Source organism: Sciurus carolinensis, chromosome 15, assembly GCF_902686445.1.
Source record: "Sciurus carolinensis chromosome 15, mSciCar1.2, whole genome shotgun sequence".
NCBI lineage: Eukaryota > Metazoa > Chordata > Mammalia > Rodentia > Sciuridae > Sciurus > Sciurus carolinensis.
The window spans coordinates 394,544-416,690 of record NC_062227.1 but is presented as its reverse complement, the minus strand read 5'-3'; the positions used below and the strand labels follow the sequence as shown (position 1 = coordinate 416,690).

The 22,147-nt window shown below is 43.4% G+C and overlaps 1 protein-coding gene across 1 annotated transcript in view; it reads left to right on the top strand.

The window, feature by feature from the left end:
* Positions 1-2,110: 2,110 nt before the first annotated feature.
* The window catches only part of LOC124965197 (zinc finger protein 345-like), a 36,241-nt gene continuing 16,204 nt past the window's right edge, over positions 2,111-22,147 (top strand). Inside the window, exon 1 of the mRNA XM_047525885.1 lies at positions 2,111-2,264. Within this exon, the coding sequence (XP_047381841.1) occupies positions 2,262-2,264 (3 nt within the window). The 5' untranslated portion in view covers positions 2,111-2,261. The remainder of the gene's footprint in view (positions 2,265-22,147) is intronic.

The window sequence follows — 22,147 nt, the reverse complement described above, 5'->3', positions numbered from 1 at the left end:
CTTTACACAGAACGGTTATATAAACCTCATCTATAAGAAAAGAAAAAAATGACAGAGTGCCAGAATGTCAGAATTCTTTTGTCTTACAGGTATTCACAGCCTGACAATGTGCCTTGACTCCTACTCCTGCCAAGATGCAGAAACTGCTTCCCAAGATGAGGATCTGGGATCTCATTTGCTATGTTCATATAAAGCTGTGATTGTGAAAGTCTAAGACGGGTCCCAGGTTAAAAGATACTGCATACTTGTGCTTTTGCTTTCAGAACCCTGCCACCTCCAAGAGAACAAGCCTGTTTCAGACGCTAGAGTGGGAGATACCCGGGGAGAGGACCAAGGTTCTCCAGTTGACAGGCACTCGCCTCCGAAGTTCAGAAATCTTACCAACCGTCAGCTAACATGCAGCTGAAAGTTCCCAGCTGAGCCCAGTGTAAGCTGATCGGTGCCATGGTGGGTCAGCATGTTTAAAGAGGCTTATTATCCAGTGATAGATAACGCATACACCCTTTGTAAACGGGATGCCAAGCGTGGGTCACATGTTGTGCGGAAGTTCTGTGGAAAACGGCAGATGTGTTATAGGTACTGATTTTTCTTTTCTCCTAATCTGAAGCTGGATCTTTTGATAGATGGTATCAAATTATACAAAAATGTGTACAGACATATATGTATATAATTTACACTAAAATTCTCACAGTACCTCATACTATAGGAGGAAACAGACACCGTAGTCCTGCCATTAGGATCAAAGAAAATTGCAAAATAAGTTTTCCTTTAATCTGTTTAAATGCTAGAGTCTAAACTGCTGAAAGATCTGAAGACGTGGGCCCCCACCTCCTGGGACACCCATCTTCCTTTCTTTGCTGTGTGACATCTAAAATGGGACGGACTGTGCCCAGCATCCGCTGGGAGACTGGTCTGTTCTGGGGCCCTTCCTGAGTGCAGTTCCCAGCTCTCTCTCAGGAAGTGTCTCTCCTGTTCTTTGGCACTGAAGAGAATTATTGGTTAGGAGTGTATTTCATTACCTCTGGCATAAAAAGGAGGAGTCCAGGGACTTCACCTCTCAGAGGTCAGAGGAGCCACAGCTCCCAAACCTGGAGTGTGGCTGCCGTGAACTGACAGGTCCCACAGGCCTAAAGTAGAAAGTGAGTTCTGAGGATGTGGTTCCAAATATGTACTTACTTCATCAGACATTTTATATTGGTCATATATGATAATGTCCTGAATATGTCATTTTAAGTTGTTAAAATTCACTTGACCTGTTATTTTTAATCACTCATGTGAATAATAGAAAATTTAAATTTACATTTGTGCTCACATTTTTTTCTGTGCTGGAAATTGCTGCTTTAAGGGATTGCTTCCCAGTTCAACTTTTAAGCTGCCTCCTCACAAGACCAGACATAGAAAAGTTAAATTTTTTTTTTTTAGTTGTAGGCAGACACAATACCTTTATTTATTTTTATGTGGTGCTGAGGATCGAACCCAGTGCCTCACACGTGCTAGACAAGCGCTCTACCACTGAGCTACAACCCCAGGGCCATAAATAAAAACTTAAAGTAAATTGTCATTATATAATTTCTACTTATGAATAATATATATGCTTTTATTTCATAAAATGATAAGACTGCATAAGGTCAAATATAAATGTCCCCCTTGCTTAGATCCCACTACTGCAAGGAAACCCTGTTTAGAAAAGCTGTCGCCGAGAACCTCTTTGTTCAATTTCCAGCAATTCAAAAATAAAACAAAAATAGGTGTGGTGGGGCATGCCCGCAATTGCAGCCGCTTGAGACTGAGGTGGGAGGGTTTGCGGCCAGCCTGCGCAAGTTAGTGACACCTTGTCGCAAAATAAACACCGAAGGGCGTGGGGCTGTGGTTCAGTGATGGAGCGCTCCTGGCCTCGACCCCCAGCTGCCAAAAGGAAAGCAAGTCGAAGCCGAGAAGGGCCGAGCTGCCATTCTGGCCTGGGTCACTCCTGGGTTGGATGCAAGCCGCTGTCACTCAGCCGGTGGGCGCGCTAGGCTGGGCGGCGGGGGGCGGGGCCTGAGGCGCCGTCCAATCAGAGGCGAGTGGGCGAGACCCGTCCAATCCGGAACATCCGCAGCGAGGAGGGGGCGGGCCCCCACGTCGGGTGCGCCTTTGTCTCGGGGCCCCGCCATTCTTCAGATCGGCGTCTGGGCTGCTCTGGCGCGCTCGGCGGGCCGGTGTCTCTGCTGCCAGGTGCCGCAGGTCCGCGGGGGAAGGCCGGTCGCCCCGAAGGCCCGGAAATGGTGAGTGTGCGGAGACCGGGCGCGGCGGCTCGCAGTCGGCGGCGGCGGCGCTGGAAATGGCGGAGTCGCGTCCTCTCCTGCCTCCGCCCGAGCGCTGCTGGGCGGCTCAGCCCGTAGGCCCTCGGCCGGGCCGCGAGGCGGAGGTCGGCACGGCGCCCTCGGAGCCTGTCCCCGGCCGCGCGGGGCCCAGCCCTGCGGCACCCGCCCGGGCCTCGGCGGGCGGGGCTCAGCCTCCGCCCCATTGCGAGGCGGCGCGGTGGGGACCCGGGTCCTCCCGAGGGGCGGGCGGCCGGCCGTGCGGGTTGGGTGCGGGGATCCAGCCCAGGGCGCTGGACCGCCGAGCCTCACCCCAGCCCTTCTTATATTTTATTTAGAGACAGGGTCTCGCCAAATTGCTCAGGGCCTCTCTAAATTGCTGTGGCTGACTTTGAACTCGCGTCCTCCTGCCTCAGCCTCCTAAGCCGCTGGGATTATGGGCGTGCGCCACCGCGCCTGGCCTATTTTTAATTTTTTGAAGAACATTCATACTGTTTACAAAAACAGCTGTACTAACTTTGTATTCTCACCAGCAGTCGTGCACGGGTTTCCTTTTATCTATATCCATGTACTCTGGAGTACTTGTTATCTTTCTTTCTTTTTTCTTTCTTTTTTTTTTGTAATAGCCTTTCTAACACCTGTGCTCAGGCTGCAGGAGGTCTGCTCTTTGACTTGTGTAATTCTTGAAACAAATCTGTTAGAATCCAAGCTGTCAGAAAGCCCCTGGAAGAGTATAAAGAGGGATCTGTGATTTCCAACATCTTTCCTGCATTACTCCTGGGAATTATAGCTCATGGAAATTCTTGCAAAACAGCAAATGCATTTGTTTTTAATCTGCGGAGATTTGGACATGCCCAGTCATCTTTGGTCTGGAGGTTGGAGGTTTAGGATGCAAATGCTGAACTCTGTCTCAGGCAGTCAGTGGTTTATGGTGCTTTCTCCTGTTAAATCTGTTAAGCAAGATAGATAGAAATTCAACTGTCAGCAGCAGCATTTGGCAGACTATGCTGACAGATACCTTCCAAGGATAAACTTAGACTTTGAGTTTGAACTCCTCTGCCCTGATCCCAGGTGATGAAGCCCAGGAAGTACTTGCATGACCCTAGAAAATCACCACCTTTTGATACTTAAGTTATTCTCCCAGCACTATATAAATTAAAATGCAAACCACAGAAACTTGAGTTAGGGTGTGTGTGGTCCCAGTCTCCCATCCAGTCCCGATGATATGGGCCATTTTGCAGGGTACCCCCATGGCCAGTGTACCCCAGCTTTTCCTACTCATTTGAAAGTACATGTTTTCTCAGTTGTCCAATGGACCTGAGTCTTAAACTCATGTGTGACTGTCCCAAAGGGACCCAAAGCATGAGCATCTATTCAGTGTAACCACAGGTGGAGGGAAAGTCAGGTGTCTCATTCTGTTTCCAAAATAATCCGCGTAAGAAAAGCCTTTTATTTGTGGTGCTGGCCTTTAAACCCGGGACCTTTCAATTCTGCACATGCTCTCTAACAGTGAAGTGCTTCCCAGCCAAACAGCTACTTTCAGATTTGGTAATTTATCTATGTACATCTAATGTTCTTCATATGGTTGGATTTATATAGACTTTTCTATTACTTTTAACAATACAAAAATGTTTGCATATACATGGATTTGTTTGTATTATGTTTCCTTGGTCTTTATTATTACAATATTATAGTTTCATATTATACATTAGTGTCTCGTTATATTAGCTACTTCATTTGCTGTTAGAAATCAGTGGTTTTGGGGACTGTTTTACGCTTTACTACCAGTTGCATTTCAGAAAAAAACTTGCATTAATCTCTTTTTCCACTAAAAGATAAGCATGGTGAAATTTTAATGAGACTATACTATAGATTAATTTGGGGAAAATGATTATCTTTTTAATGATGAGTTTTATCTACATGGTGTGTGTAATTTAGTTTTTCAAGTACTTCTGGAAATTTTTATTTTCTTATAAATTCTACGTATTTTCTTTAAAACATGTATACATGTGAAGTCTCGCATGAATGTGGCATCTGTGTGATACTTCAGTGGTGTTCTTCGCTGTTTGTTGAAGTGGATCATTTTTCTTCCCTGCGGCTCTCTCTTCCTCACCCCTGACTCCGGATGTCCCCCCAGTGCTGGTGCTCCTCTTGTGTGATCAAGGCTCACCTCTGCAGATGTTCCTGTCAGTATACGCTCCTGCTGGGGAGTATGATTGCCTTCCTTCACTCCATTGGTATTTCATGAGAATTCGTTTGTTCCACATCTTCATCAACAGTATTTAATTTTACTTTTTATTTATTTAATTTCTAAAGATGTTGAGCTTTTTGTGATTCTTGAACACAGATATTTCATAAAAAGTGACTATGCAATCTCCTGCCTGCCTTTGTTTTGGGATCTCTCTCTTCCTTATTAAAAGTTTGGTTATATGTGAAGTAATTAATTTTTCCCTCTGTCACTTCCTTTGTACCATTTAGTGGTATCATTTGATGGATGGAGTTTTTATTTGAATGTTGTACAATTTGTACATTTTTAAACATGTCCTTTTGTGTAACTTTGAAAATAAGTAAATTTTTGTGTGAATCTTGGGATTGAAACCAAGAGTGTTCTTCCACTGAACTGCATCCCCAGCCCTTTTATATATTGGGGCAGGACCTCACTCGTTTGTCCAGGCTGGCCTTGCTATTGCAATCCTCCTGCCTTGGCCTCACAAGTGAATGGTATTGCAGGCATAGACCACCTCATCTGCCCCATAACTCTCATGTTTGTTGAAACAAAACAAAACAAAAAGCTGTTGAACGTTTTATATTTTGCTTGTGTTCCCATGAAAGAAAACTTAAAGTCAGACACCAAAAGGCACTCAAGAGCACATTATTATAAGAGCCACTTAGGTGGAAGTAACGAAGAACAGCAAGGGGAGGCTCAGGTAGCGAGCACTCCTGGGAGGCGGGGTCTCAGCAGGGGGAGAGGGAAGCAGCTGCTTCAGGCCTCCTGCCCTGGATGACCCCTGAGAACGGGGGTCCACCTGGTGCACTCATCGCCAGTCAGTGTTCCACTCCTCCTTCATGCAGGGACGGGGTTTTTAATGGTCACGGTGGCCATCCTATTCAGGAGCTTTATCTACAGATCTTCCCATAGTAGTGTGGGTTTGGGGGTCAGAGGCCAGTCAGCACTTACCTTAGTGCATGTTACTAAAGAATCCTCCCTTCCAAGACATGTGGCGGCCCCTGTGCCGTCACTCCTAGCTGGACCCTGGCCTGGGTGGGCCCTGTCCATAGACGGTCCATCAGTCCTGCTTATCGATGTACTTCCCCAGCTCGCGCCCAGCCAGCTGCTCTTGTTTCTGTTTCTTACTCTCTAGGTCCCTGTGCCGGTGTTTGTTCACAGGTTAGGTGTTACTCACTCATCTACCAGGTAGCGCAGAACAATTTCAGAGAGATTTAAAGTGAACCGGTGACCTTACTGTGCCTTCCACTGCTTGTTACTAACTACTACCTGTTAGAGATAACTACTACTTTCTGTTTTAACTAGTACTCTTAGAGTGTTCTTTAAAACAAGGAAAACAGAAGTGTGACAACTTTTCATTAAATTTCACCTAAAGGGAAGTTGGAGGGGGCAGCTGTGGGCAGCTCCCACCTGGGTCCCACCTGGCCTACTGCTGTCCAAGGGGAGGGGTCTGAGAGAGAGCTGGGGATCAGGCAGGAGAGGGATGGGGTGGGATGTGAGGCTGGGAGCAGAGTGGGCAGGAGAGGCTGGCCAAGGGGAAGAAAGGACTGTGGTCTAGGTGGGCAGGGGGAGGAGCAAGCAAGGGGAGGGGGGGAAGCAGGCCCAGCAGGGGACCCGGATGGAGCAGGGTAAGGGTCAGCAGTGGCAGAGCCAGGGTGAGGGGCAGTGTCCTGGGAGGAGGAGGAAAGTGGCAGAGGAGAGAGCCAGGTGAAGCTTCCCACCATCAACTGTCCCCTGCCCGTCCCCGAGGGGCCCGCCCCAGTGCGTTGCCGGGCTCGTGCTGCCACCCCATCTTCTGTCCTCTGCACCTTGGGGCACCTCGTCCTCCAGCTCAGCCCTGTCACCCTGTTCTCCCTTCCCCGCCTGCGTCCATGCTGCCTGCTCCTCTCCACCTGGAGGTGTTTGTCACTCTCCCTGTGTCCTCCCTCTGCACTGCAGCCTCACTGCCCACCTTGCCGCCTTCCCCACGCCTATTGTGCCCTCGGGTTCTGCAGTCAGTTCTCCCGTGGCTCCAGCCTCCTCTCTAACATGTGCCACGTCCAGCGCTGGCCAGGGGCCCGGGTCCTGGAGCCTGGACGGAGGCCAGGGACCCAGAGGGTGACCGAGGCAGCAGGGAGACTGGCCCACTGCAGCTTTCTCGTGGCATCTTCTGGTGCATTTCTGTTCTGCCTAGGGGTGGCAGGGCTGGTGCCCAGGTGTGCCCGAGTGGGCAGTACTGGACCATGGCCAGAGCAGACCCAGCACGTCACAGGTCCACTGCTTACCTCCTTTGCAGTTGTTAATCTCTGAGTCAATGCTTCTGCTTCGTGTTTTCCTTTGTTACTGTGTTTACCTCCTGGTGAGGGTGCAGTGTTCTGTGCATCTTGAAAGTTGACTTCTCTCAGCTGTGTTGATTCACGTGTGTGTCCGTATGTCCACTTGTCTTTTGAATTTTTTTCTTTGTAAAGTATGTTTGAAATCTCTCGGCAGTGCTTTTCCTTGTTAAGATGTTAATTTTTTTCTTACAAGCATCTAGTACCTCATAATTGTCCACTATAAGCGCTCTCTGGAAATGGGCACCACAGACACTCCCCACTCTTTCTTACCTTCATGCACTTTTGGTAGTAGCATTTGACATGGAATCTACTAATTCAGATGAAGTTTTATACAAAAATCCGTTACCCTTTTTAAAATTTTTTTTAAATTCGATGCTCTTAAAATATTCAATGTAAGAATATTTTTTAATAGTATAGTAACAGAGTTTTTCGCTGAAAATATTTTTTTGTTTTAAATACGCGGACCTTTAGTATGGGATGAGAGGACCAAATCTTACTATTTTTTAATAATAGTTATCTATTTGGCCAGCGACCTTGGTTAGAATATTGGTAATGATGTAAGAAAGCAAAAATGACATGTACTTTTCTCCTACCCACAGTATCAGGACTTGTACGTACAGATCTCATTTCATTTTCACAAGTTAGTAAAGAATGAGTATTTATTTTTGTTCATTAGCTCACTTTAGTTACACATAATATTAGGGTTCATTTTGACATAATGACACAAGCACGAGATATACTTTTCTCTAATTCAGTCCTCACTACTTCCTCGTATCTTTCCTCTTCCACTGTTCCCTCTCCTCTAGTCTACTGATCTTTCATGTATTTATAGATATATTTAAATTAGTGCCCTGGGGATAGAAATGAAGGTGAGATTCCCTGTGACATACGCTTATATGTGCATTGGGAATTTTGATGAAACTTAATCCACTGTTTTTCCTTTTTTGAATCCTTCCTGCCTTCCCTTCAGTCCTCATTCCTCTACTCTGCTGATGTCTCTTCTATTGTCATGGAATTCCCTCCCCCTTTTACTTATTTTTCCTATTTTGTTTTAGCTTTTGCATATCAGAGAAAATGTCTGACCTTTGACTTTCTGGGTCTGGCTAATTTCACTCAGCATGATGTTCTCCATTTCCATCTACTTCCTGGCAAATACCTTATTTCATTCTCTTCTATGGCTGAGCAACCCTCCACTGTGTGTGTATCCCACGTTTTCTAGATGCATCCATCTGCTGGTGGGCACCTGTGCTTGGCTAGTGTGAATCGCACTGCCAGAAACTCGGGTGTGGCCGCATCCCTGTAGTATGCTGATTTAGACCTTTTGTATGTGTTCCAAAGATGGGATGGCTGGGCCACATGGTGGCTCATTCCCAGGTTCTGAGGAGTCTGTATACTCTTTTCCAGAGTGATTTTACTAATTTGTAGTCCCACCAGCAACATATGAGTATACCCTTTCCCTATCCTTGTCTGCATTTATTAGTATTTTTATTCTTGATAATAGCCATGCAGTTGGAGTGAGATGAAGTCTTAGTGTAGTTTTGATATGCATTTTTTTTTTTTTTTTTTTTTTTTTTGGGGTGCTGGGGATCGAACTCAGGGCCTTGTGCTTACAAGGCAAGCACTTTACCGACTGAGCTATCTCCCCAGCCCCTTGATATGCATTTCTGATTGCTAGAGATGTTGGCCCCTTTTTTTTCATATATTTACTGGCCATTTGTATTTCTTGTTGGGGAATTGTCTATTTAGTTTGTCCATTAATTGGTTGTTTGTTTTCTTGCTCTTAAGTTTTTCCAGTTCTTTTTATATTCTAGACATTAATCCTCTATCTGAGGAGCAGGTGACAAAGACTTTTCCCATTCTGGACGCTTGCTCTTCATGCTCTTGTTTGTTTTGCTGTGCAAAAGTTTTTTAACTTGACACCATCCCACTCTTTGATTCTTATTTTTATTTCTTAAGCGTTAGAAGTTTTGTTAAGGAAGTTGATGCTTGTGTCGGTATGTTGTAGTGTTGAGCATGTTTTCTTTTAGTAGTTGCAGAATTTCTGTCCTGATTCCTAGGCCTTTGTTCCACTCTGAGTTGACTTGCGCAGGGTGACAGAGAGGGCGACTTTCATTCCTCTGCTTATGGATGTTTAGCTTTCTCAGCATCATTTGTTGAAAAGGCTATCTTTTCTCCAGCATGTGTTTTGGCACCTTTGCCAAGCATCAGGTTTCTGTATCTCTGTGGGTTTGTCTGTGTGTCTTTAGTTCCACGAGACTGTCCCGTCTGTTTTGGTGCCAGTGTATACCAATGCCATGTTCCAGCACGTTGGAGATCAGTATTTTTGCATTCCCAGCAGACCTCTTCTTGCTCAGAATTGCTTTGTTTTGTTTTGGCTTGCTTCTTCCAAATGAATTTCAGAACTGTTGTTTTCTAGTTCTCTGGAATTTTGGTAGGGATTGCATTGAATCTGGTAGTGCTTTTGGTAGTGTGGCTGTTTTGACAGGGTTGATTCTGCCCATTCAGGAACATCTTCTAAGGCCTACTTCTGTTTCCTCAGTGTTCTATGCTTTTCATGTAGAGTTTTCATCTCTTTCCTTAGATTAATTCACAAATATTTTATTGTTTTTGAGGTTATTGTGAATGGGGTAGTTTTTCTAATTTCTTTTTCAGTAGATTCATTATTGGAGTGTCAAAAAATGATTGATGGATGTTGCTTTTGTATCCTTCTTAACTAAATTGTTTATCTGCTCTAGAAGTCTTCTGGTGGAGTTTTTTTTTTTTTTTTTTTTTTTTTTTTTTGCATCTTCTAAATATATCATCAGCAAACAGAGATAGTTTGACTTTTTCCTATTTATACCTTTAATTTTCTTTTCTTGCCTGAGTGCTCTGGCTAGAGTTTCAAGGACTCTGTCGAATAGGAGTGGTGAGAACAGACATCCTTTTTTTTTTTTAATAAAGGAAATGCTTTTCGTTTTTCTCCATTCAGCATTATTTATTCTATCCCTAGTTTTTCTAGTGTTGTGTACATGAATGGCTGCTGGTCTTTGTCAGATGTTTTCTGCATCTATTGAGATAATCATAATTCTTGTCCTTCTCACAATTGATGTGGTGTATTACATTTATTGATTTGTGTATGGTGAACTAACCATGCATTCCTATGACAAAACCCACTTGATCATGGCACACTTTTTTTTAAAACTTTAATAATGTATTTTAATAGTAGACTTACAGGAACAACACAACAGAATACAGACATTATTAAAAACATGAATTTGCATGTAAGACAACTCAGAAAATTATAGTGAATAGATGGAGTCTACTGTTGCCATCAATAAGAAATTTACTTGCTTAAAAAAATCAAAATGCTGGCATTGTCCAGGAATCTAAGTTATTTATAATTGTTATAAAATTGAACTGCTGAAACTTGTTGCGGAAACATTTTGACTTGCATTAATGCTTTATGTCCCCGCATTTATATTAAAAACACACACAAATGAAAATGGAAAAACAACCAATACCTGATTTCTGTCCCCTATTTTTCCACTTGCCATCTTATACCTTGGTGCCTTTTGACCCATGGAAAAAATATCTAATGTTCCGAACCACCAGTAACAGGAAGAAGAGAAACAGGCTGTTTTTTGGGAATGAAACGCTTCCTGTGGGTGGCGTTGTCAGGACGCGGCTGTTGGCCTGCGCCTCTTGGCTCCCTGTTCCGTGGGCGCGCACAGTGCCGCTCGGGTCTCCAGAGGCCGGGGAGGCCTCGCCCCGCTGCGCCCCTCGGGTCTCCAGAGGCCGGGGAGGCCTCGCCCGGCTGCGCCCCTCAGGTCTCCAGAAGGCCAGGGAGGCCTCGCTGCGCAGCCCCACTCGGGTCTCCAGAAGGCCGGGGAGGCCTCGCCGCGCAGCCCCACTCGGGTCTCCAGAAGTCCAGGGAGGCCTCGCCGCGCAGCCCCGCTCGGGTCTCCAGAAGGCGGGGAGGCCTCGCCGCGCAGTCCCGCTCGGGTCTCCAGAAGGCGGGGAGGCCTCGCCGCGCAGTCCCGCTCGGGTCTCCAGAAGGCCGGGGAGGCCTCGCCGCGCAGCCCCCCGCCGCTGAAGCGCAGAGCCTCGCTGGAGCCCCGAGGGTGCCGGAGGGGAGCTGGCGAGTCACAGTCGGCGGGCGGGTGAGGGGGAGCTAGGCGCACCCAGGCTGCCTCGGGCAGCGCGCTGCGCCCGCGCGGTGGCGCAGTCTGCTGTGTGCGCGCCGAGCGGGGAGGACTCGGTGCTGGCGCTGCGCGTGCCGGAGCTCCGAGCTGCGGTCGCGGCGCGCCCCCTCTTTCTGTGCCCTCAGTGCAGTTTGCATCAAGTTCATGAAGAAGCGCGGTGCCGGGCGTGGGGCGCACGCCTGTGATCTCAGCCGCTGGGACGCGGAGGTGGGAGATCCGGAGTTGAAAGCCAGCCTCAGCAACTCAGCCAGGCCCTGTCTCAACATGAAAAATAAGGGGGATGTGACTTGCTCGTTGAGCACCCGGGGTCCAGCCCGGTACCAGAAAAAAGGGTTTGTGCGTCTGTGCTCTCCACGGATATTGGCCTGAAGTTTTCTTTCCTGGATGTGCTGTCTGGTGTTAGAAGCAGAGTGTTAATGGTTTTTTTTTTTTTTTTTTTTTTTTTTTTGTTAATGGTTTTTGAAGATTGTATTTGGTAGTGTTCCCTCCTTTTCTATTTCAGTAAGTAATTTGAGAAGAATTGGTGTTAATTCTTCCTTCAATGAGATTAGTAGAATTTAGCAGAGACTCTTATGTAGTCCAGGACTCTACATTCAAAAGAGTATTATTTAACCTCTAGGTGTTAAAGTGGTTTCTGTTTTTTTTTTTTTATCTTTTTATTGATAAAGATTCCATTATAATCTGATAGGATACAGGAATTATCTTTTTTTTCCCATTTGCTAAGATTTGCTTTGTAACATAAAATGATCTATTTTAGAAAATGTTCCATGTGCTACTAAGAAAGTAAATTCAGTTTTTGGATAAAATACTCTATAAGTGTCTATTGGGTCCATTTGATTAATAGTATTTTTTAGTTTCAAATGATCTTTACTTTGTTTATATCTGGATAGCCTATCAAGGGGTTAGAGAAGTGTGTTGAAATGACCTAGTATTATAGTATTGTGGTCTTTTTGATTCTTAATGTTGAAAAGGGTTTGCTTTATGTACATGGTTGCACTACTGTTTGGGGCATAAATATTTACAGTCATTGTATCTTGTTGAATGATTCCCTTAACCAGTATGAAATGACCTTCTTTGTCTCTTCTGAGTAATTTTTGACTTGAAGTTCACTTTATCTGATATCAGAGTAACTACATTGGCTTGCTTTGGGCTATCATTTGTGAGATATATATATATATGTATGTGTATATATATATATATATACACATACACACATATACACACATGCGCACGCACACACGTTTTTTAATATTTTTAGTTGTAGATGGACACCATACTTTTGTTTAGTTTTTTTTTTTTTTTTAACGTAGTGCTGAGACTCAAGCTCAGCGCCTCACACATGCTGGGCAAACTCTGTACCACTGAGCCACAATCCCAGCCCCGTGTGGCATATTTTTCCCCATCATTTTTCCTTAAGTCTTTGAATGTCTTTGTTGGTAAGACGAGTCTCTTGCAAACAACATACTGTTGGGTCTTGCTTTTTTATCCAGTCTGCCAGTCTCTGTCCTTTATTTCTTTCTTTCTTTCTTTTTTTTTTTTTAATACCAGTGATTGAACCCAAGGGTGCTTAACCACTGAGCTATATCCCCAGCCCTTTTTATTTTTTATCTTGAGATGGTCTCACTAAGTTGCTGAGGTTGGCTTTGAACCTGCAATCCTACTGCTTCAGCTTCCCAAGCCTCTGGGATTGTAGGTGTGCCTCACCATACCTGGCAATCTGTGTCTCTTGATTGAAGAATTTAGACTGTTTACATTTAGTTTTACTATATAGAGATGATTTTTATTTCCTGACATTTTAATTTAATTCTAACACTTAAGTGATTCTCCTTTAATTGACTATTTTTCTAGTGCAGTTTGTGCCTATGCTGGTTTTCCTTTTTATTTTTCATTTTGTGGGCGTGAAATATTTCATTGAGTATTTTTTGTAGTGCAGGCTTAATGGTTAAGTTCTTTTAGTTTGTGCTTATCATGTTAATGTTTTTGTTTTATCTTCAGTTTCAAAGGATAGTTTTGCTGATTATGGTCATCTTGGCACCCATTTTCTTTCAGGACTTGTTATATATTATTTCAGTTAATCCTTAGAAACACTGGAAGAAGTACAATTAAGTGGATTGAGGGTATAGTGTTAGGTACTAGGACAACAGCTATCCAGTCACAGTGAGGTGTGAAATACATGTGATCACAGTTGATGTAAGAGCTATGTAATAAACCATGTCAAGGTGGAGGTGGAGCTTATTGTGACTTGGTTTGGGTTTCATCAGGATTTGGGAGCTTTAGAAGGTGTCCATCTTTCTTGGCCTTTGCATCCCTCCAGAGTTGATGGGACGGGGAAGCCACTCCCCTGGTTGCTGTGGGCTTCCCTCTAGCTGGTTCCCTTTGGTCGGGCCTGAGCTGGCTGCTCCGGGGGTGCAGTGTTAGTGCTGTCTTTTTTGTGGACAGGCACTTGGAGTGCAGCGTTCTGGGCTGTGATTCTGATTGCCACAGTTCACCATGAGCCTGTTCCCTCCACAGCATCTCTTTCAAAGTGGCATGGAGCATGGTGGTATCTGCAAGCATGGGTCCTGTGATTGTGGGTTGTCAGCGGGTGGTCTCTGGTGCAGAAGCATTCCCCTGAGTGACAGCTGTCCGTGAATGAATGAAGACACTCAGCTGATTCACCTGGGTTCTGGTTTCCACTGCCCAAGGTTGTAAACCATGGGCACTGCTTCCCTCTCCTCACTGGGACCGAGGAAGCATCCCATCCATGTCCAAACACCACTGTCTGCGTCCACTATGCAGGCACCGTCTCTCTCCACTGCCAGCTACAGATACAGAGTCCCTCCAGGGATGACTGACCTCCCGCCTTCTGCAGCCACGATGTGGATGCCTTCCTTCTCCACTGCCTGGGAGGGAGTCCACCTTCCCTCCTGGATCTGAGTTCCATTGTCCCTCTGCTGTGGATCATGGGCACCTGCTTGTCCGCCTGGGCTCCCATGGAGGCTGTGCAGAGCGCTGGCTTAGGCTAGCACATCCCAGGGTAGATCTGTCCCGCCCCCTCCCCTTTTTTGTCTTGAGGGGGACGAGCTTTTAAAACTGCTTGGCTAGAAGCATGTCCCTCTGTCATTTTTCTTAGAGGGAGCATTGAGACATACCAAAGCAGGAATACGTATCCCTCTTGTTCAATTTGTTGCTCTCTGAAGGTGGAGAGATGCCCTGTTGGCTGAATTTTGTGGGCAGCTGAGCACAAGTGAGCACACAGTGGCTGCCATATACTCTGTACAACATATTGTCCACATCTTGGGTTAGACTACTTGGTGTTCAGTGACCCTGCTGCTTGTGTCAGACCGGGCCTTAACCGTGGTCCACAAAGTCCTAAATACAACACCTGTGTGGTTTCTAACGGCTCCAAGAGCCATCCTTTGAGCATGACCCCATCCCCGGTTAGTGTGTACATCTGGGCAAACTGAAGGCTGTGTGGAAACACCTGTTTGTTCTCACAACAATCCTGAAGGTAGGATTCCTGTCTCCTTTCCTTTTATGGGTGATCAGGAGCCTGACTTCCAAAATCAGCAGTCAGTTAACCTGCATGAATTTCCTCTAGACCAACTCACACGCTCTTTGTGATGTTTTTACTTCCTTGACACTATCAAGCTTCTGATTACCTCCTTTTCTCTCTCTCTTTTTCTCTCTCCTTTGGTACTTGGATTGAACCAGGGGTGCTTAACTGCTGAGCCACATGACCAGCCCTTTTGATTTTTATTCTGAGACAGGATCTTGCTAAGTTGCTTAGGACCTCAGTAAGTTGCTAAGGCTGGTTTTGAATTCATGATCCTCCTGCCTTCAACCTCCCCAGCCGCTGAGTCAGGTTTGCACCACCGTGCTTGGTCTGGCGATTGTTTTTAATGTATACAGGAAGAGAGCAATCCAAACATAAAATTAAGGAACCGATTTTAGTGACAGTCATATCAAAAGCCAAACACTTGGGAATAATGTTTTCAAGATTTGAAGTCTTGAACGTTAAAAACTGGAATACATGGCTTGTTTTGGGAAGACCTAGTGTCCCCAAGACTCATTTCTTTGTCTCTGAGGCCTTTAATTTCACAGGAGAACAAAGGAATTGCTGTGTGTGTGTGTGGGGGGGTGCGGGGGGGGGCGGGAGGTGAGTACTGGGGATTGAATTCAGAGGTGATTTGCCACTGGGCTACATCCCCAACCCTTTTTAATTTTATTTTGAGACAAGGTCTCACTACGTTCTAGAGGCTAACTTCAAAATTGTGGTCCTCTTGCCTCATTTTCTCTAGTAGCTGTGATTGAGGGAGTGATAATCCATATCCTCGAGAGTAAAATACCAAGTACTGTTTGGCCTCACCCAAGCCTGCAGTTATTCAGTATTGAAAGGTTCTCCAGATAGTATAACAATAATTGTTTGCATGAGACCTGGAAGCCAGAACTCTGGGGAAGGGAGACTTGGGATTTAAAAATGTGAGGGAAGAAGACTCTGAGAAAATCAAAGTGAGTTACTTGGTTATGAAGAATAGAGTCCCTTAGGGTCATTTTTAGGATCAGAGAATATATAAGAATAGGAACAATGCAGAGCATATGTAGGAAAAGCGATCATCAGGGAGCGGTCTTGGGCGAAAGTCAGAACTGTAACACATGCATTTACACACGAGCGTCACTTTCCTGTTGTCCTTCCACCAGCAAGCCCATATCCACTGGGGTCACTCAGGCTGGCCCTGCTCGAAGAGACAGGGAGTCAGTGACAGTGGAGCTCTGGGGAGTGTGGGCAGAACTCCATGCATTCCTCCGAGCGGGAACCAGGCAGGAGTGACACATCAGGACTATCTCTGTCACACACACACACACACACACACCTAAATAAGTTGTTCTAGGAAAATTGATAAATTAAGTGAACTCGAGAGGTTTCTGGCCGTATAACTGGAATACTGAAAGTATAAATTTATAGAAGGATTATGGAGCACCCCTCTATTACCCCGTTGTTTTATTTCATTATTTGCACAATAGTAAATAACTAATATAATTACTAAAGACTCAAATCAGTGAATGATGGGTTCAGATAGAATTGCCATATTATTTTCTTGTGTATTAGAGTAAAATAGAGACATGATTTTTTTCATGTTTTGGATTGCATCTTTAAAGTTGGGTAAAATTAGGCCAAGTGGTCTAGTTTTCTTATTTCCTTCATTCTTTACTTATTTATTTCTTCCCTTTGCTGTATAAATTAAAGTTGTATATCACACAGCTTTGCAATACACATAAAGAGTAACTTTAGTGGTGTAGGTAAGCACTTTAACATATGCATCAGAAAATACGGTTTATATACACAATTGACTATTATTTGACCATCAATAAAAATAAAATCTTTTATTTCCAGCAAAATTGAAGGAAATGGGGGATGTCATTGCTAAGCAAAGAAAGCCAGACATAGAAAGCAAAGTATCACATATTCTCTTACATATGAAAACTAAAATAAAAGTTGACCTAAAAGTAGAGTACTGATTACTAGGGACTTGTGGGGGGAGGTTGGAATAAGTGTGATTGGGTGTTATCAATGCATGTGTAGGCATATATGGAAATATCATGCTGATGTGTATGATTAACATGTGAAATCTACCATCTCCCATATACATTTATACGTGTATATTGATTCCGTTTTCCTTAAGAATCCCAGATTGTATAAGTGTATGTGTCCAGAAGAGTATTTAGATCTTAGGGTAGTTCTATTTTTAATTTTTGGTGACCTCACTGTTTTCTATGTCGCTGCCAGTTCATATTCCTGCCAACATTATAGGTTGCACATATCTTCTGCAACATTTGTTATTACTATCATTTAAATAACATCCTGACAAGCATGTCATGGTATCTCACTGTGATATAACCTGGTAGCTCAGAATTTCTAAAATTAAAAGGGGGAAATTCTTAGACATTGGTCTTAGCAACAGTTTTTGGATAAAATGTACAAAGAACAATCAAGTCTGTAAGTGAGACTATGGCAAAATAAAAAAATGCTTCTACCCAGCAAAGGAATCAGTGACATGAAAAAGTAGTCATGAATTGGAAGAAAATATGTGCTAGCCACATATCTGATAAAAGTTTAAAATCCAAAATAAATGAAATGAATATAACTCATCAAAAAGGAAAGAGAAAAAACTAATAACCTAATTCATATATGGGTGAAAATCTAAAAAGGACATAAAATGTCTGACAGTATGTGAAAAGTGCTCAGCATCACTGAAGTACTCAAAATCAGGAACAAACTAGCCAAAATCCTGATTGCCTTTTGCTTCTGTTCCTCATTTACGTGGTGCAGATGTACGTATTAAACACTGCCTATTCTGCATCCTTCAAAAGGCATCCCTAGGCCTGGGGGAATTCACAAATTGCTAAGACCCCATTTCCCAACTTAGTATTTCATCCCAATTGTGAAATGTCTAGAAACATGGAATATTAAAACCTACTGGCAAATTTGTAACTATACATGAGTTTTGAATGTTAATTGAAGAATAAATAGAATATGTCAGTTGACCTATATGTGAAGAAATATGAAATAGATCTATAAATAAGAATTAGTGCAATTGTAAATGTTATTATGAGGAGCTCAAAAGCTGAACATGGCTGTTTGTATCTGTAATCTCAGCTGTTTGTGAGGCTGAGGCAGAAGAAGGACATGAGCCCAGGAGGTTGAGGGCAACCTGGGCAACAGAAGAAGGGCGTATCTCAAAAACAAAAACCCCCTTGACTGACAACAAGCATCCTCACTGATGAATTCTGCCAAATATTTAATAAGGAATCAATACCGATCATTTAAGATCACTTCCAACAATAAAAAATTCATCAATAAAAACATTCATCAAGTTTTTCTATACGGCCAGATTTACCACACAACAAAAGTAGCACAAGGAAGGAAGTTACAGACTATGGGTACTCTGGTTATAAACTCAGGTATTCAGAGCACTTGCAAACTGAAGGTAAAAGTATATTAAAAAAAGATTTTGACACCATACGAAGAGGGATATCTCAAAAGTACATATTTAATATCCAAGACCAATCAAGTAATACATCATGATTTTTTAAATTTATGAAAATCATTTTTGTAGAGAAAAACTTTTGACCAATCAAATGTCCATGGTAAAATACATGGCAAAGTAGGATTAGAAGGAAATTCTTTCACTTCACCAAAGGGAGTTATGAAAAACCTAGAATTAATATTATATTTAATGGTGAAAATCTGAGTGCTTTACTCTTTAAATTGGAAAAATATGTTTTTATGGCTTCTATGACATATTCTGGAAATTTTAAACATGCAACAAAGCAAAATAGCCTTCATAGATGATATCGTCTGCATATAAAATTGCTGGGAGCCATCTATGAACCCTGTGTGTGAACTGAGCATGTTGGAACCAATGGGCTGGGACAGGGCTGTCTTGGGAACCCCCTGGTGGAGACCCCCTGGTGTGAGACCACCCACTTCAGGCTGCACCCTGACCTGCTCACAGCTCAAGCTCAGCACCTCCAGAGGTGGGTGTAGCATGCCAAACGCCAGTCAACCTGTTTACTGCAAGACCCCTGCCACACCGAGAAACAAGACTCCTCCCACTGAAACCTCACCCCTGCCTTCGGTGACCTCCCCTTAACTAGAGAATTGGGCCTTTTTCAGTTGTTCACGTTCCTGTCAGGACTGGAAGACCCACCAGGTGCTCCACTTTTTATATCTGATCTTTGTCTTTGTCTTTATCTTTTACTGATTGTTTCAGACTTTTCATTCTCCCAGGTGGCTCGCACCTCCTGCTCTAATGAGGTGCTGACCACCCCTTCATATGAAATGTTTGAAGAATTAGCACATATACAAAGCACTAGTTGCAAAGTGAATAAAATTGTATTAAATTATATTTAAAGTATGTAGATTTTTACACTAGCAATGATCAGTTTCAAGACATGATTACATTCACTACTGTGAATGTAAAGAATATATGTGAATGTAAAGAAGATATATATTCACTACTGTGAATGGAAGAATATATGTGCAAGATCTGCCCAGTGAAAAGAAAAAAAGATGTAAAACAAATGGAGAAGCAGCTGATATTTAATGACCAAAATTTTAAAGTTAAAAGCACTGTATCCCAAAATGCTTTTGCAAATTCAGTGTAATTAGGTCAATCTCTTTGCTGAAATTAGCTAACTGACACTAAAGTTCTTATGGGAAGGAAAAGGAAATCAAATGACCGTGCCAACATTGAAAATAAGAACAAAATTATATGAGTTCAATTGAAAATACTTGTCGAAGGCAGACTACGTTGTGTAGAATAGTGGTTTTCAGGGAAACATTTTAAAATTTTTTGATGAGCAGTGTTCCCTAGACTTGTAGTGTGGGGGTTTGTGTCAGTCTAGACAAGGTTAGACTGGGATCAACCTTGTCACTGTGGTGGTTACCCTCCGAGCACTAGATAATTCATTTATTTGATGATGACTTTTCGGTTGTCTCTCAGGTTTACGGCTGGAGGATGTGGAAGTGTGCGTGTCTGAACCTAGACAGTGACTCATTCCCTTGCCTCAGTGCTCTGTGGCCCGGGTTATATGAGGCGTTTTCCTCTGCAGGTGACGTGTGAGAGCTGTCTCCAGAGTTGTAGCAGTGGATGGTGATCTCTCCTCTTGAGCTCCCTGTGGGAAGGAGCCTCAGGATCTTGCCCGTCTTCTCTGACGTGCTTTTGAGGTTCCTGAGGACAAGCAGGCACGGTGGTGGTGACCCTTGGTCTGTACCCTGGAGGATTTCACTTTCACATTCACCCTCCTGCCCATGTTCTCAGGGACTGGCTCAAAACACTGGTTTCATTTTTCTAGTTTAACATAGTTTTCCTGGAGAAATCAATCATGGTAGCCTGTGTCTTCTTCAGGGTTCCCTATTCTCAAAATACCAGATTGTTTGTCTCTTATGATATTATGCACGAACTCAGAAAATATCATTTATTTTTAATTTTGAACTCCTTTTTGCAGTCTGAGGGTGAAACCCAGGATGTCATGTGTTCTGGGAAAGCACTCTGCCCCTGAGCTATGTACCTAACCTTCTTTGTTTTTTCCCACCTTTTTTTTTTTTTTTTTTTTTGGTGCTGGGGATCAAACCCAGGGCCTTGTGCTTGCAAGGCAAGCTCTCTACCACCGAGCTATCTCCCCAGCCCCCATCATTTTTCTTATTTCATGTGTAGAAGAAACACTTTTTATCAGTTCTACTGTAACTACAAACCTAATTCAGAAGCCAGCTATGATTTTTAAGTATCCTTTTCCTCTGTTACACTTTGGAAGTTATTTTAGGTCATGGTTAGTGCTGTCTTCCGTGTTCAGGTTTACGTCAAGTAGTATGTCTGTCTTTATGTCTGTTTAAGACCAGGTCTCATTCCCTGTTGATCTAATTCACCGTTCTCTCTGGAAACCACACACCTTTCACATTCACTTTACTGTTAAACGAACATTCACTTGTCGTGAACCCGTGGTCATTTGATTAGTCTTCATGGAACTGGAAATTAAAATAAGTCAGAACTACATTTTCTGGCTTCTGGAAAACATAACACCTTACCTATATTTAAGCTTTCTGTGATTTGCAACTTCACGTTTTCACCTTGAAATTGGAACCAGAATTGGGGCAAAAGCAGTGGGTGTCAGTGGACTCTTAATACGTCTTCATGGGTGGGTATTGATTCCACAGGACAGTGGTGTTTCTTTGTGGCATATGTTCAGAGGCACACATCCACTCCCAGTATCTCTGTTGCCTTCCATTCCACTCCAGATTCATTCCTCTCTCTTCTTTCTATGAGGTCTTTTTTTTCCGTATTTTCTCTCTAAATGTCCCATTTTCCCCGCACCAGTTGTTAAAGAGGACTTCTTTTCTCTGATGTTTATTCCTTTTGATCTTTTCAGTAATCGGATGATTATAGCTATGTGACTCTGTTTTCTGTTCAGTTCCACCGGTTCTCATTCTCCTTGCTGTTTTTACGCCAGTACCATCATGTTTTGTTACTGTGTCTCTGTCACATAATTAGAAGTCAGGTATTGTGGTTCCTCCAACTTTACTGTCCTTGGTCAGAATTGCTTCACTTGCCTGGCTTTTTAGGAGGCCATGTGAATTTTAGGGTTGTTTTTCTAGTTCTGAGCAGAATGTCATTGGTATTTTGGTGGGGATTGCTTTGAAGCTCTGTAGTTGTAGAATTCTCTCACTGATTCTGTTTATCCATGAATATTGGAGGTCTTCCCTTCTCCTGGCATCCTCTTCTATTGCCTTATTCAGTGTTCTATAATTTTGCTTGTAAAGATCTTTCATTTCTGTTGTCAGATTTATTCCTGAGCATTTTACTTTTTAAAGCTATTTTGAATGGAATAGGTTTCTTAATTTCTTTTTCAGCAGATTATTGTGTAGAAAAGCTACTGATTAGCATGGGCACAGTGGCACACATCTGTAATCCCAGCAGCTGGGGAGCTGAGGCAGAAGGATCATGGATTCAAAGCCAGCCTCAGCAACTCAGCGAGACCCCGTCTCTAAATGAAGTATAAAAAGGGCTGGGTGTGCGGCTCAGTGGTTGAGCGCCCCTGGTTCAATCCCTGGTACAAAAATCTCCTGGCGTGTGGCTTGCTCTGGAGAGTGAAGAGTCTCTGGTCTGCCAGAGACAAGGGCCTCCTCCCTGGAGTCTCTAAGGCAGACCTAGTGCATGTGCTTTCGTTTCATTCCACCTTGCATGTGCATCCTCCCCCTGCATTTTCAGTTATAAAAACAGGAATATGTACACCATGCGTCTTTTAAGTTCTAAGTTACAGCTCAAAACAAATGAGAGAAGAAAAAAAAAGAAGATACACAACTCAGCTGTAGCTCTTTATTTTCTATTCTTCAGTCTATCTCAATAATATCATAAAAAAGCCAGCCTCAAATTGATTTATAATTTTTCCCACAATTGAACATATTTATTTATGTTCACATGGAAAATTCTGTCGTTTTAATGAATGTATAAAAAGTTGCCATTTTTTATGTGTGCTAAAATGTAAATGTCATTTGATCATTCTGATTTTGCTGCCCTCTCAAGGTTTACATTACTCCTCGGTTATAATTGTCCTGCTCTGAAAATTCTTTTAATATTCACACTT